Source organism: Solanum dulcamara, chromosome 2, assembly GCF_947179165.1.
Source record: "Solanum dulcamara chromosome 2, daSolDulc1.2, whole genome shotgun sequence".
Taxonomy (NCBI): Eukaryota; Viridiplantae; Streptophyta; class Magnoliopsida; order Solanales; family Solanaceae; genus Solanum; species Solanum dulcamara.
Window position 1 is genome coordinate 3,576,856 of NC_077238.1, and position 14,985 is coordinate 3,591,840.

The 14,985-nt window shown below is 26.4% G+C and overlaps 1 protein-coding gene and 2 long non-coding RNA genes across 5 annotated transcripts; all 3 read right to left on the bottom strand.

Moving 5' to 3' along the window:
• Window positions 1–185: 185 nt before the first annotated feature.
• Window positions 186–2,738, bottom strand: LOC129874412 (uncharacterized). Its single transcript, XR_008762881.1, has 3 exons — window positions 2,580–2,738; window positions 983–1,101; window positions 186–487 (listed from the first exon to the last, which is right to left on the bottom strand). It is a non-coding gene; the product is annotated as an uncharacterized LOC129874412 (long non-coding RNA).
• A 3,738-nt stretch (window positions 2,739–6,476) lies between these two features.
• On the bottom strand, window positions 6,477–9,729 carry LOC129880006 (uncharacterized). 3 transcript variants are annotated; one of them, XM_055953807.1, is made up of 5 exons: window positions 9,573–9,729; window positions 8,904–8,996; window positions 7,783–7,881; window positions 7,543–7,658; window positions 6,477–6,684 (listed from the first exon to the last, which is right to left on the bottom strand). In XM_055953807.1, the coding sequence occupies exons 1-4, from the start codon at window positions 9,664–9,666 to the stop codon at window positions 7,558–7,560; spliced, it is 387 nt and encodes a 128-aa protein (XP_055809782.1). In that variant the 5' UTR covers window positions 9,667–9,729; the 3' UTR covers window positions 6,477–6,684; window positions 7,543–7,557. The 3 variants fall into 3 exon arrangements, with proteins under 3 accessions (XP_055809782.1, XP_055809781.1, XP_055809783.1); XM_055953806.1 differs by lacking the exon at window positions 6,477–6,684 and having other exon boundaries at window positions 7,458–7,658; XM_055953808.1 differs by lacking the exons at window positions 6,477–6,684; window positions 9,573–9,729 and adding an exon at window positions 9,167–9,260 and having other exon boundaries at window positions 7,458–7,658.
• A 1,576-nt stretch (window positions 9,730–11,305) lies between these two features.
• On the bottom strand, window positions 11,306–13,484 carry LOC129874419 (uncharacterized). Its single transcript, XR_008762882.1, has 3 exons — window positions 13,263–13,484; window positions 11,937–12,062; window positions 11,306–11,643 (listed from the first exon to the last, which is right to left on the bottom strand). It is a non-coding gene; the product is annotated as an uncharacterized LOC129874419 (long non-coding RNA).
• Between the last annotated feature and the right edge of the window lie 1,501 nt (window positions 13,485–14,985).

Consider the following 14,985-nt stretch of genomic DNA (forward strand, 5'->3'; position numbering starts at 1 on the left):
AATATTTATAGAAATTAATAATTATATAGATAATTATATAGAACAATATATATATCATTAAAAATTCTAAGAATGACAAAATTTTCTTTTAAAAATACACTTGAAAATATTTTGGTATTTTATAAAAGTAATTACTTCAGATTGTTTAAAATTGAAGAAACTCAATAACTAATATACGGTTGTGGAGGGTCAAAATTGGGTGTCAACAATAAACATCATCATTATTTATACAAAATCTTCAAAACTCTTTTCCTTGCTTGGAAAAAAGAAGTTTGTTGCTTACAATTTATATATCGTGAATCTAATAACTAAAACGAGCTATGAATTTGATGATAAATTTAGAATTTATAAATTACAAATTATAACTCCGACTCTACTTGCTCTACTGCTATAATTTCAATTTAGGGTGTAATGCTGCGTTTACATCTATCACCATATTTGTAGTGCTGTCTTGCTACAAAAGGGGATGCTATTGGTGGTCTTCGTCCTGCAATTTTGATTTTAAAAAATCAATTATTATTTTTTGAGATCAAACAGAATGACACTTTTCTATCTCTAAAAATAAATTTAAAGTTCCTTAATTAATTTTTAATGACAAGTTTTTATAATCATAATTCACAAATATCTCATCGTGTGATTCAGTCTCACAGACACAAAGTATAAGAAATTAATCATTATTTCTCCTATAGAATTTTTTTGTATAATCAAATAATGTAAATTAAAAGGGTCTTTGCAAAAACTTTTTTTCTCAGCATAAATTTATATTTTTTTGCAATATAATAATTCATAAATCACGATTTGCGCTCTTAAAGGACTTTTGTCATGTTATAAATGCAAAATCCAACTTATTTGAATGATAAAAATTAAATCAGCTCATTAGGGATTGTGAAGTTCAAAAAAGAAAATATTAAAATTAAATTATTTAATTCTCAAAATTTAAATTAAGACACGTAAATTTAGAAAAGAGAGAGTAAAATTTTACCAGGTGATGGTTGTTGATCAGTTGCTGAGGAGGTGTTTCAGGGCGATGAGGATCTCTATCAGATTGATGAGCTCGTTTAGGGTGATGAAGTTGTGTTTCCATTTTACTGCCTCTCCCACCTGTTATTCAAATGGAGTTAAAGTTGATTTTATATATATATCGATTTATTTCAAATATAAGTAATTTGATTGTATAAATATATAGTACATAAAATTTAAATTCAATTCGAACAAAGAACAAGCATTTTGGGGTAGAAAATCATTAATGTTTTGTTTTTTGTTTGGGGGGTGGGAAGTTAGTGCTACTACCTTCTTGTCTTTGAATTTTCTTCCCATTTGGTCAAATTGATAAATAAAAAATAAATTTCTTAATTTGTCCAAATTTGGTGTCCACTTTATTTTCAGTAGCCCTAATTACTTTACAGTGTGTTTGATTAAATTTTAAAATATTATTTATTTGAAAAAGTATTTTTTAATTGAAAGTGTGTGTTTGTCAAAAAAGTATTTTTATATAGGGAAAAGTATATGGACAAGCAAATATATATTAGTTAATTAGTTAAAATAGCTATAGTTTGAATTAATTATAACTCGCGGCAAATATCTAGCAGTAATTACAGTTTGAGTTTTGTATAATTCGAGCGATTATACAGTTGAGTTTTGTATAATTCACATGATTTATACAAACGCTGTGTCCAAATCGAATTGTATAACAAAATATACAAACACTACAAATTGTATAGCGAATTACAAACATTGTGCATGAATTGTATAGTGAAATATACAAATGTTATACAAAAATTATGAATTGTATAGCGAATTATACAAAAGTATACAAATATTGCGCGAATTATACAAACGTTGCTATAACTATAGCTACAAATTGTAATTAACAAACTGTAGTTATGAAACATAATTAAGATATTTTTGAGTGACTATATGCAAAAAAATTCCCTTTTATATTATAACAGTTTATGTTAGACTAAAGTTTTAAAAGTGTTTTTGGAAAAAATCAAATTTGTGTCGTACAGGCTTATTTAAGGAAAAAAATGATTTCTAACAAGATCTTTTTATACTCAAAACTCAAACACGATATCTCAAATTAAAGAATAATTTTTTTTTATCATTCCATCATAATCTTTATTAATTAAATACCCGTTACTATAAAAACGAAACAAGAATAAAGCAAAAAAAAAAACGAAATGAAAAAGAAAAACTTTTTTAGTCCAAATTAAATGTCATCGTGCTAATTTGAATTCTCAACATGGTATATCTCAAAAAAAAAATTGAATTTATATACTTCCTTCTACTGAAAAATTTAGTCTTTAATTTTTAAAAAAATCTACTGAAAATTTAGGACCAAAGAAAATAAAATTACATTAAAGTGAAGGGATGAATATATAATTTTTTTAAAGTGTTTTAATTGAATTCTGCAAATAGGTTGATGGGAAATTTTCTCAAAATTAAACTCTTCACCTAATTATGATGAAATGATCTTTAAGCTTTTATCAACTATACAGTTATTATACAGTAAAAAATAAACAGAAAATTTTCTAATTCTCTTATTTTATATATCAATCAGAAAAGTGAAGAAACAAAACCTTCTAATAATCTTCGAGAGGATGTTGTTGAGGATACACAAAAAATTAATACAAAAAATATCAAAATGAATCCTTTGTAATTCATGGCTTCAAAAAGTTATGGAGGAAGAGAAGAATTATTGGAAAAAAGGAAATTCTCAACAATATGTTGTATACTTTGGCTTAATCAATAATCTTATATAAAACATTTCCTCAAGAGAAAAATAAATAATTTAGAAACGCGTGGACTTGATCCTTTAGTATATTAGAAAATTTTCACTTTGTTTATAACCCATTTTATGGTTCTTGACTTGTGAAGTCTTCTTGGACTAAACATATACTTCCTTTGCCCTATTTTGAGTGACATCTTTTTGATTTGGTATATTATTTAAAAATAAAAGAAGGATTTTTGAAATTATAGTCTAAGAATCTTTATATATTTGTGCTGCTCAGATTTATTTCATTAAAGATAAAAAAAAAATTAAAATTAAATTATTTTTAATTATAGTAAGATGATATTATTTTAGAAACGAACTAAAAAAAAGAGTGCTACATAAAATGAGAGAAAAGGAATATGACACTTATTATAATTTTTTTTTTCATTCAATATTCAGTATTCATATTGAAATTTGATTAATTTAAATTTATGTTGTATAGGGTTTATTCGAAAAAATCACAATCTTATAAAAGATTTTTCTATATCAAAAATTCAAAATCAAAATTTTTAATTAAAAAAGGAACAATCTCATTCGTTGTTTCACGACTTTGGCGATTCATAATTACTTAGTTGGTCAACTTTTTAAGTCTTCTCATGTTGATACGTTGAACGAGTCATTACTATAAAGTATTGATAGTTTGTTTGCCTAAATTTTTAAAAATTAAAAATATTTTTTTCTTTCATTATTTTTAGTTATTTTAAAGAGCTGAGTTTTATGGTCTTAAAATAAGTTGTTTCATTCTGCAACATTTAGATGATTTATACTACTTTTATTTTAATTTGTATCATATTTTAACTTGACATAAAATTTTAAAAAGTAAAAAAAAATAATTAAATCTTGTAGTCTTAAATTATTGATATATCAAATATACTGAAATGTCCTTTAATCTTGTGATCTTAAACATATCATCTAAAAAATTGAAATTAAAGAATTATCAAAAAAGAAAAGAGACATTCTTTTTTAAACGAAATTAAAGAGTTGCTAATTTTTTATTTTATTTTTTTAAAACAGATTAAAAAAAAAAATATGACAATCAAATTGAATAGAGAAAGTAATTAATAGGGATTATATCGTAAAATTACTTTTTTATTTATTATTTCCTAATAGATGGACCAAGTCAGACATGAAAAATATAAAAATGAATAGATGAAGTAACTTTTATTTGTCTAGTTTAAAATATTAAAAGATAATTTATCACTTAATTTCTAATTTATTCTTATTATTGACTATAATTATTTTTCAATATAATTTTTAAAATGTTAAATTTTTTATATTTAAAAAAATACTATAATAAAATTATTACTTTATTTATTACTTTTTAAAAAATGTGTTAAATTAATATTGTACAAATAAAAGAACATAGGGAAGTATTATGGAGTCTTCTTGGACTAACATTTATGACAATTTAATTGGTCAACTTATAGCGTCTTCTCAATTACAAAGAATTAGGGCCACCCACGGGATAGACATGTCTCGTCTGACACTTTTAAGATTTCGAGATATAAATAAGTTTTTTTATTATAATTTTTTAAATATTTTAAATTATTAATTATTTTAATTTATAATTTTTTTATATAATTTTTAAAAATATAAATTTATTTTTAAAAAATTAAAGATTTTATAATCGAATTCATAATTAAAATTAAACTGTTTGACTTTTGAAATTAAAATTATATCCCATAATTTGGGACAAACACAAATTATTTTTTGCATTTTAATTGCTTGTTTGCTTCTTCATATTTGATACAAGTACTGAAATCCCTAAGTTACATAGCTAAATCAAATATGTATATTAAAAAGAATATAAGTAGATAATGTACGATATAATCAATATGATCAATTGATTCTAATATTTTTAGTATGGATCTCGTATATTTGCTAAATATCAACGATACAACGAAGTAAAACATATCTTGAACATGAATTAGCACTATATTATTCTTACGAAGTCAAGGCAAAAAACTATAGATAAGCATGATAAATCATTTTGAACAAACTATAACAAAATAATTATATGATAAAATGAATAGTAATAATTTAGGGGGGAAACAATTCTATTATAGGGTGATCAAGGGTTAGGGATTACTAAAACTTGTAATAATCTTGGGGAAGATGTTGAGGATAGACAAAAAAATTAAGAAAAAAAAATGGCTATAAATAAAAAAGAGAATGTTTTGTGATTCATGGCTTAAAATCTATAAGATTGAGGTGTTTATTTAATCAAATAATAAGCTTATTTGCTGACCTTTTAATACAATTTTCCTAAAAGATTACAATATTGATAAGAATTTGGAAATGTATGGACAACCCTTTATTAGAAAATTCTCATTATCTTTGCCCAAATTATGTGTCTTGACTTTGGAGTCTTTTGCTAAAAGTTAAATTTGTAATTTATATATAATTTTTATGTTAACTCTTCTCAAGTTGGTGACTATGGTGTCTGCTATAGTTCAATATTCAGTTGTCATTTTTTCAATATTGATGGGCACAAGTCAATAAATAAATCCAAAGTATTACTATAATAACAACCTAATGTAACATAAATAGTTACGAAATTCGTTGCTTATATATTGTTAAAATAGCTCATAGAAAATAATTATTTTTCTAATAATTTGTTTTTAATATATTATTAAATAGAATTAGTGACAATTCTTTAATGTTTTATGATAGAAGTTGCCGGTTGCTAATAATTGATATATTGTCATGATCCAAAATGGACCATGAATGACACCCACACTTAACCTCCTAGGTGGGAGAACCAACGAATACAAATTCCAACTTATATTAGTTATTCAACTTAAAAAACACGACAACAATGCGGAAATCCAAATCTAATCAAAGTAAGAAACAACAATCCACTAGGGTCTATCTATTACATATCATTCCTAAAACCTGAAAGTCATCACATCAAGGACATCTAATTTTAAAATATTAAGTCTGAAAATATCAAACACCAGAATAAATAAATAACATAGTTTGTGTCTGAAAACTAAGGACATTACGCCATGACCGAGAAAATCCAACACGAGCTAGCTAGAAGGAATAGCTCACCTTGAACCTGATGTGCTGGAGACTGGCTAGAGCTAAGGGCGAGTCGAAGTCGATGGTACACTCACCGCATTCCACAAAATAAAACAAAGAAAAATACAATTATAGGTCCGTACATGGCAACATGTACTGAGTAGGTATCATCGGTCGACTCGAAATAAAAATCAATATGCATAAAGTAATAACAGAAAATCAACTATAGCACTTAACAAGTGGAAAACAACAAGATCGAGATCAAGTGACAACATTATGAAATAATTACATATTCAGTCAACAATATCAAAAGTATACATGAGGACTCAAGCCTCCACACCACGGTATTTTGGGATATGAGTTATTTGAGATTGGGTAGTATTAAGGCATTTAATTTGTTTTCCTTTAATATTATAGTGTCAGAACGTGACACCCGATTCAATAATATCGTGTTGGCTCATGACACCCGATCCAAATATATCATGTCGGCTTGTGACACCCGATCCAAATATATCATGCTGGCTCGTGGCACCCGATCCCATAATATAATTAATTTATCATTCTTTATTATCGCATTCCACTTTATTAACAATATTTCATCAAGCCTTCTTTATTTAAGGCATCAGTTTTGATAGGGCAAGTTCAAAATTATGGATTTCACGGTCTTGAAATTGCAGACTAATCACAACAAACATATCAATTATCCAAACCACAACAATTAAGTACATAGAAAACTTTACAACATTACTCAATGATTATCAATCATTATTAAGAGTCTCTCTATGAAATAGAGCAAACCATAACCTATCTTCAACCAAAGAATCAAAGTCAAACAAACTAATCCACCAATGTCTTTCCTTTCTTCGATGCCTCAAAACGTTTCCAATCTATCAAATATATAATATTTATAAGTAAACGAGCCCGTGAACATCCATATTATCATATGTCTAGTCTAGACTCAAAAATTTACTCAAATCTATAATCAAGTCCTAAATATCAAACCTAAAGTTAAGTCTCAATTTTCTTCAAATATCATAAATTTAATGATATTCACATAATATAATACACCTAATATTTAATTACCTATCAAAACTCAAATAATAATGTGATAACGATAAGAAAAATTCAAAATCAAATTACGTAACAATACTTAAACCACATAATTCAAAATCAAATTACGTACTTAAACCACAGAACCCTATAGTTAAAGCCACAAAAATCTATGTACGCATGTATATGCTTGAATTCATCCTACACCATATCATGTTTTCAAATGATTGGATCATAACTGGCTACTAGCCGTCGATACTCAATCATTGTCCATATTGGCTAACTCACTTTTGTCTCCTATATCAAAACACCACAACCAGAACTGAAAAAATTGCTCCTAACACTTAGATTTGTAGTCTTCAAGAACAATTATTATTAAAGATAATTAAAATGAAAAAAATAATTAATTTTATTTTAAAATTTTAAAATAATAAATATTTTGAGATAAATATTTTTAATAAGAACGATGAATATTTTGAGATGGGAGATGCGTAAAAAATGCCATTCACAATAGAAAAAATTGAAATGTTTTGTGTTGTATCCTTTTTGGGAGAGAGTTTCATGAAATTGTCTGATTAAAAATGTACTCATCCAGTACAAAGTGGAGTACTAAAGTTTAAAAACCATCTAATTAATTAATTATCTAAAACATTTATAATAATTAATACTACTACATAATTTAGTACAATTCTTACAATTTATTGATCATTTTAACATATGTTATAATTCTTGCAGAGATCTCTATTTACTTGACGACGTATACAATTTGATAATTCTTGTTTATTCATCCCGCTGCATGTCGTTGGGTTTGCTGCAAAATAACAACAATAACGACAATAGTAAAATTATAACCGCGCAAATTCATATTTAATCGAAATTCAAAATAAATACGAACATCGAGCAAAAAAAATAAAAAATATTAGACATAATTTTACCGGGGGGTGGGTGTACAACATGAGCAGGAGGTGGATGCTGATCAGTTGCTGAATGATCTGGTTTAGTGTGATGAGGTTGCATTGGAATTCCAACATAATCTGTTATGACAGTAATTATAAAAAAAATTAAATTCAATCATATAAATTAATTTGTCTAATTTTTTAATAAGTTTAATTTATCTATACATAGAATTAAATTAAATTTACATAAAGAACAAACTCTTTTTTTTTTTGCAATGGAATTAGTTACGATATTCATCATTTATCTGTTACTAAATTGCATATAACTTCTATAAGAGGTTTTTGATAATCTGTCTCTAATCCATTATTTAAATAAAATTAGTTATGAATTTTTTTTTTAAAAAAAGAAGAAGTTATCTATCACTATTTTTTAATTTTTTTAAGTATAGTGTATTAAGGTCTCACTTTGTAAACTCAATTATAGGACTAAGGATTGTTTGTAAATCGTCTTACCTACACTAATAGAAATACAAATGTTTCCATTCATAAATTAACGAAGAATTTGTGTTATAAATTATAATTTTTCCACCTTATTATTAAGCCAGCTCACCAGAAGAACACATGGTGAAAAATGATTTTTTATTAAAATAGTGAAAAAATTTCTATTTTTTCTATGTGAGAACACTATTATTTTTTCTTTTCTTATTAATTCAATTAAAATATCAATGATAATTATATTGTGTTTGGTTAACTGTATATAAAATAATATCTATGTTAAGTTGTGCAGAAATTTACATTGATATAATGTGGTTATAAAATAATAATTTCGATTTTAAATATTTGAGGAAGACAATAGAACCCCTGTATAGAATAAATATGATAAAAAAATGTTAATAATAGATTGGAAAAACTTTTAGCCACTTACATTAATTATTCTAAAATATGAAACAATAATATAGATTTTATCATAATTATATAAAACATCAATAATTAAATAATTCAATATTTAATAATTCATTAAATTAGCAAATTATCAAAAAGATCAAAATTGCACATATCATTTGAATTGAAGATTAAACGTGCTTAATCAGAAATCACAACAACGAAAATAATAAACTCATACTTAAAAAGCTTAAACAAATTGAGATTGAAAAGTTTACCTGGTGGCATTGCTGGTGGGGTGGCATCATTATAATCATTATTGTTATTATGAAAATCATCATTATCATCATCATCCATAACGGATCTACGTGCTGTAACAAAGAAAATTTTAATTATAAACATACATTTTTTTCGTTTTAATTTATGTGACTTGATCTAGAGTATGAATGGTGTAAGTTCAAAATAAAAATTTTCATTTTGTAAAAATAGTATAATCTCATAAGTCAGGATTTGAGAAAGATGAAGCGTATGCAAACCTTACCCCTTCTTTGGAGGTAGATAGGTCGTTTTCGATAGACCTTCGACTCGAGAAAAAAATATTCAAAACAATATGAAAAAACAAATAACAAAAGTAAAGAAGTCAAGAAAAAATGCTATAGAAGACATGATAAATCATTCTAATTAACAATAACTACAACAAAATAGTAAGATAATCGAACTATAAGAAACAAAAAATATTACAAAAATTGAAAGACGAAAAACTACACGAACAATGGTACGATTACTAGTATGGAAGGATATATAAGTGAGAGGTGACCACATCTAGTTCTTCCGAGGTAGCGCCAATGGCGCGCAAAAGCGCAGGCGGAACAATTTTAGTAATAATTTAGAGGAAAAAAACAATTAGAAAAAAACAATTATATTATAGAGTGAAAGGATTACTAAACCTTGTAATAATCTTGGAGAGGATGTTGTTGAGGATAGACAAAAAATTAAGAAAAAAATGGCTATGAATAAAAAAGAGAATGTTATGTGATTCATGGCTTTAAAATCTATAAGATTGAGGTGTTTATTTAATCAAATAATAAGCTTATTTGCTGACCCTTTTATAAAAATTTCTTAAAGATTACAATATTGATAAGGAATTTGGAAATGTATGGACAACCATTTATTAGAAAATTCTCATTTTCTTTGCCCAAATTATGTGGCTTGACTTTGGAGTCTTCTGCTAAAAGTTATTTTTTTAAAAATAATTTATATGTTAAGTCTTCTCAAGTTGATGAGTATGATATCTATAGTTGAGTATTCAATTGGCATTTTTTTTCAATATTGACGGGAACAAGTCATTATATAAATCCAAAGTATCACTATAAGTCTATAACAACCACGTAATGATAATAGTTATGAAATTCATCGCTTATTACATACTTTATAACTAACAATTTTGTGTTTATACATGTTTCTAATTAATGAATTTTTTGTTGTTCAAAAATAAAAGTTATTTGCCGCTAATTTCTATTTTTATTGTAGTTTATTAAAACTTCAGTTTTTGTTAAATTCAACTAGGACCAAGGAGTTTGTAAATCTCAATCTTACATAAGATAATACATCATCTAGTTGTCCATATAACTAATTATATTGCGTTTGTTGGCCGTAAGTATAAAATAATACCTTCATAAAGTTATGCAAAAAATTATATTTTCTTATGCGATAACATATGAAATAAGAATTGTATGTTAGCAAATGAGCAGATTTCAATTAATATTTAAAGACAAATATAAACTTTTAATAATGTTATTTTAGGTTGATAAAATAGGAATGTCTTGTTGACCTAACATAGTAAGAATGTGCTATATTTATTAGTGGCACATACGAGGCTTGATATATTTAGCCAATTCTTATTTTATTTTATTTTATTCTCTTCTTCTTCCTCTTTTTAATTTCTCAATTAATATTCGGTGTCTACATTGGAGCTTTAATTAAATTCGAATCGCACACTACAGAGTTTATTCTTGAGATTGCGCTCCCAATAAAATTTTCTACATATCCAAGGCCTAAACTCGGAATCTCTGATTAAGAAAGGAGCAATCCATCACTGCATCATAACTCATTTTGGTCATTTTTACTAAATTATACTAATGCTATTTAAAATTTCACTTGTGATTATCTAATTAAGAGCAACTTATAAATAGTATAACTGATTTTTACAGCATAAGGCTTAAACTCAATAGACATTAAATATTGGTGATTAGAATTGAATTATTGTAGTTATTTTACTTGGAACTAATTGTCCATTAGACATTATTTGGTTTTAGCTAGTGTGCTTATCCTCGTGGGAAGGATAAGTTGTAGTAACTTTTTTCTGTGTTAAAGGTCTATCGAAAACAATCTCTATGTTTCGTGAGATCTGCCCGAATATGTTATTGTTTTACCATTTTATGATTTATTCATATTAGCATTTTTGGGGTCTATTTATTAACCATAGATATTTGTTACCTAAAATCGGCGGTAATTTGTAGTTGGAACATAGAAAATAGGATTAACTAAAATAAATGTGTATGGTTGGTCTCTTTATATAGGAAATACTTGATTTTTGAACTATTTAGAGGAACTACATTCATTAATTAAATGATTCAACACTTAATAATCTGTTAAACTTGTAAAAAATCACAACCAGAGGGACCAAAAGTGTGCAATACCATTAAATTAAAGGTTAAACATGCTTATACCAGAAATCACAATTTCCAAAATCAAAATTTACCAATTATTTGAAGAACTAAAAGTGATAATTACCCTTAATTAACACAAGTATTAATTCCTTATTAATTACAAATTGCAAGCATAATTCAACTTGAGTAACATAAGTATTCTTTATTTAGTAGCTTAATTCCATTGAAGATATATCATGGAATACAATTGTTTAACTCCAACACCATATATAATTAAACATAAATATAATATAAAATTCTTGCTCAATAGAATTTTTTTGTTACTCAATCTCTGCTTATGGTCCATGATCTGCAAACATGTAAAGAAGAAAAGGTGTAAATAATGGATCTGTAATATTGAAAAATATATATATAAGTTATATAAATTGTTAGTGTAAATAATTTTGAGGTATAATATATAAATAAACATAAAAACTTAATTTCTTCCAAAATTTGATGGGTTGAACCGTTAGATGGGTCAGCTAATCAACCCGTGAAGTAACCTAAATGTGTCCTGATACTTTTGCTTTAAACTTGCATACAATAAACAATATCAAATAAATTGAGGCGGATGGAATAATAAATTTTGCGCAAAACTTTTACCAGATGGCGATGTTGAAATTTCAGGTCCAATGGGTTTAATTGGTCCCAACATAGTTAATTTAACAAAGAGGGATCTACGTGGTGGACACGATTCTTCTCGAAATTTATAGTCACTGCATCTATAACCTATATTCAAAGAGAAATTAAGTTATACATCATACAAGTAATATTTAAATTTGGGGAAAAAATTTAAGGTATTATAGAAAATTGAAATACTATTAACGGGAGCTTGGCTATGAAAAAAAATATTTTTTATTTTATTTTTAAAAAAATGAGGTCATGTTATGTAAAGAATATTTAGGAATTGAATATAAGTTTTTTAAAATATGATTTAAGCCTCCCAATTTTTAAAAGACATAATACATAGATATTCTCTGTAATTTAACTTTAAGTGACACCTATGCCCTTCAATTTTGGGTGTACTCAAGTAGATGCTTAAGTATGTCAGTTGGAATGTATCTCACACGAATTGTCATGTTGAACACATGTGCCTACGAGTTAAACTTTATACAAGTTTAAGTGTCTACGTATGCACACTCAAAGTTGGAGGACATAAATGTTAGTTAAGATCAAGATCAAGTTAAGTGACATATTTATATATTATGCCTTTTAAAAAACTAACAAAATCACCCAACTTGATTAATATAGCCGAAACATACAATTAAATCCGTTACAAAGTTGGCGGACATAGACGATGTCATCTGAAATCAAATTAAAGGGCATATTTAAATATTATATCTTTCTAAAAAGCAGCAAAATCACCAAACTTGATTGATTTTTCTGAAACATACAATTAAATCTGCTAAATAGTAATATCTCAAAATAGATAGGCACATATTAATACCATAGATTAGATCTCATATATGAGTTACTACATACTATTACAAATAATTTTTATTTTATTTGAAAAATTTTAAGTTGGAATTGAAGATGGAGTTGTGTTTGGTTATAATTTTTTATAAATAATATTTGGTTGTTTTACTGTAGTTTTTCTACAAACAAGAAATCTGATTTAAACATATTAGAATATAATTTAAATGGAGTCATTTTTATAAAAATAAAAAATTTAAGATAAAATTTGAAAAGGAAAAATGTATAAAAGGTACAGTAACATTACGAATGATGGAGTCAGAATTTTCGTTAATATGAAGAACTAAACACACAAATTAATAAGTCCATAGGAGTTCAGCATCTACTATAATATACATACAAAAATAATTTTAAATATATATAAAAAATATAATTTTCTATTAAAAAGAGTTGGGATATATCTCTTGGATCATACATATAGATTACAATATTATAGTGAAAGGATTAGTACTTCACCTGGTAATCTCCCATAGGTTGTTGAGGATAGACAGAGGATTATGACAAAACAAGCTAAGAGTAATGCTTTGTGATTCATGGAGATCAAATTGGAGAAAAGGGAACTAATTCTATTATATGAGGTGATTATGTTAATCAATAAGCTTACATGCTAAGTCCTTTTATAATATTTCTCAAGGGAACATTGATAAACAATTCATAAACGTGTGGACTCTTTAATGTTTAGGAAAAAAATTCACTTTCATATTTCTTTATAGGGCTTGACTTTGGAGTCTTTTCGGCTAACATTTAGGGGTCCATTGGTGGAATATATGTATGAATTTGAGTGAAATTATGGGGCTTGACTTGGAGTTTTGCACTAACGTTTCACAATATGATCCAAGTAGGGGTGTACATGGATCAGGTAGGTTCGAATTTTTTACAAATCAAATTAAATTATTTGTGTTGGGTTATTAAATCTATAAACCAAACCAAATTAATAAAAGTCGGGTTTTTCGATATCAATTTTTCTCGGGTTTTTCGGTTTTTTTTTGGAATTTTTGGGTTTTTTTGTTTTTTTGGGGGGGTTTTGGATTTTTTCGGGTTTCTCAAATTTTTTATAGTATTTAATAAAAAGCATAGAGCAGTGCTTTTTAAAAAGAGTTCTAGTACAAAATATCAACATATAAGATGAAGGCAGAACATTGTTTGAAGTTTTAATTTTATAATATAACTTTATAAGATGGGTTTTTTTGTATATTATTTAGATGGGCTTCTCAAGTCCAAATCTAAATGTAAGAAAGAAAACAAAAATTATGAAAAAATTTTAAAAAAAATTTATAAATTATATTTTAATAAATATTTTTATGTATAACATAATTTAAAAGTAGTATATCTATAATCGGGTCGGTTTGGGTTCGATTTGACTTTTTTTAGTTAAAACCAAATCAATCCTATAATGGTCGGGTTTTTTTTTCCAAACACCAAACCAAGTCAAACCAAACCACTAGTCGGGTTTTTTTTCCGATTTGGTTTGGTTTGTCGGTTTGATGCGGTTTATCGGTTTACCCTGTGTAGCCCTAGATCCAAGTATATACTATTTATATATTTCAGTTGTATATATTCTATATAGGTATATATCATTTGTATGCATATTTAATATAAAATAGACATTATACACTACATTATATACATATTTTATAAATTAGATGGCCGGATGATATTTCGTTGTAATTTTCTCAACATTTAATTCATAACATTGTACTTGGTCAAGTCCTCCTAACTTGATGAATATGATGTTCTAAATCTTGAGTAGTTTGTTTGGTCAAATTTCTAAAGTTAATTTATTTTGAAAAGTGTTTTACTTTTGGTGAGACGTAGCATGTGTTTGATTAATCAATACAAAAAATACTTTTGAAGAGTAAACCAACAGAGCAACTAAAAACCCCGTATATTAAGAAATGGACCTTGTGTCTGGCTCAACTACAGATGCTAGCTTATGATGTGAGAATAAGACGTTGGTAACTAAATCACCCATCGACAACTAATGTGAGAAATTTGATACTTACGCATGTTCACACCAACCATGTCACGACCCCGACCCGCCGTGACTGGCACCCACTCTAAATTTTCGGTGGAAGAACCATTTTAAATAGCCCAACAACAATAATCGCAAAGTATACAACAAGCTTAAAGATGCGGAAGAAGGTTTAAATCAAGAATAAATGCTGAGTTTCCACAAATT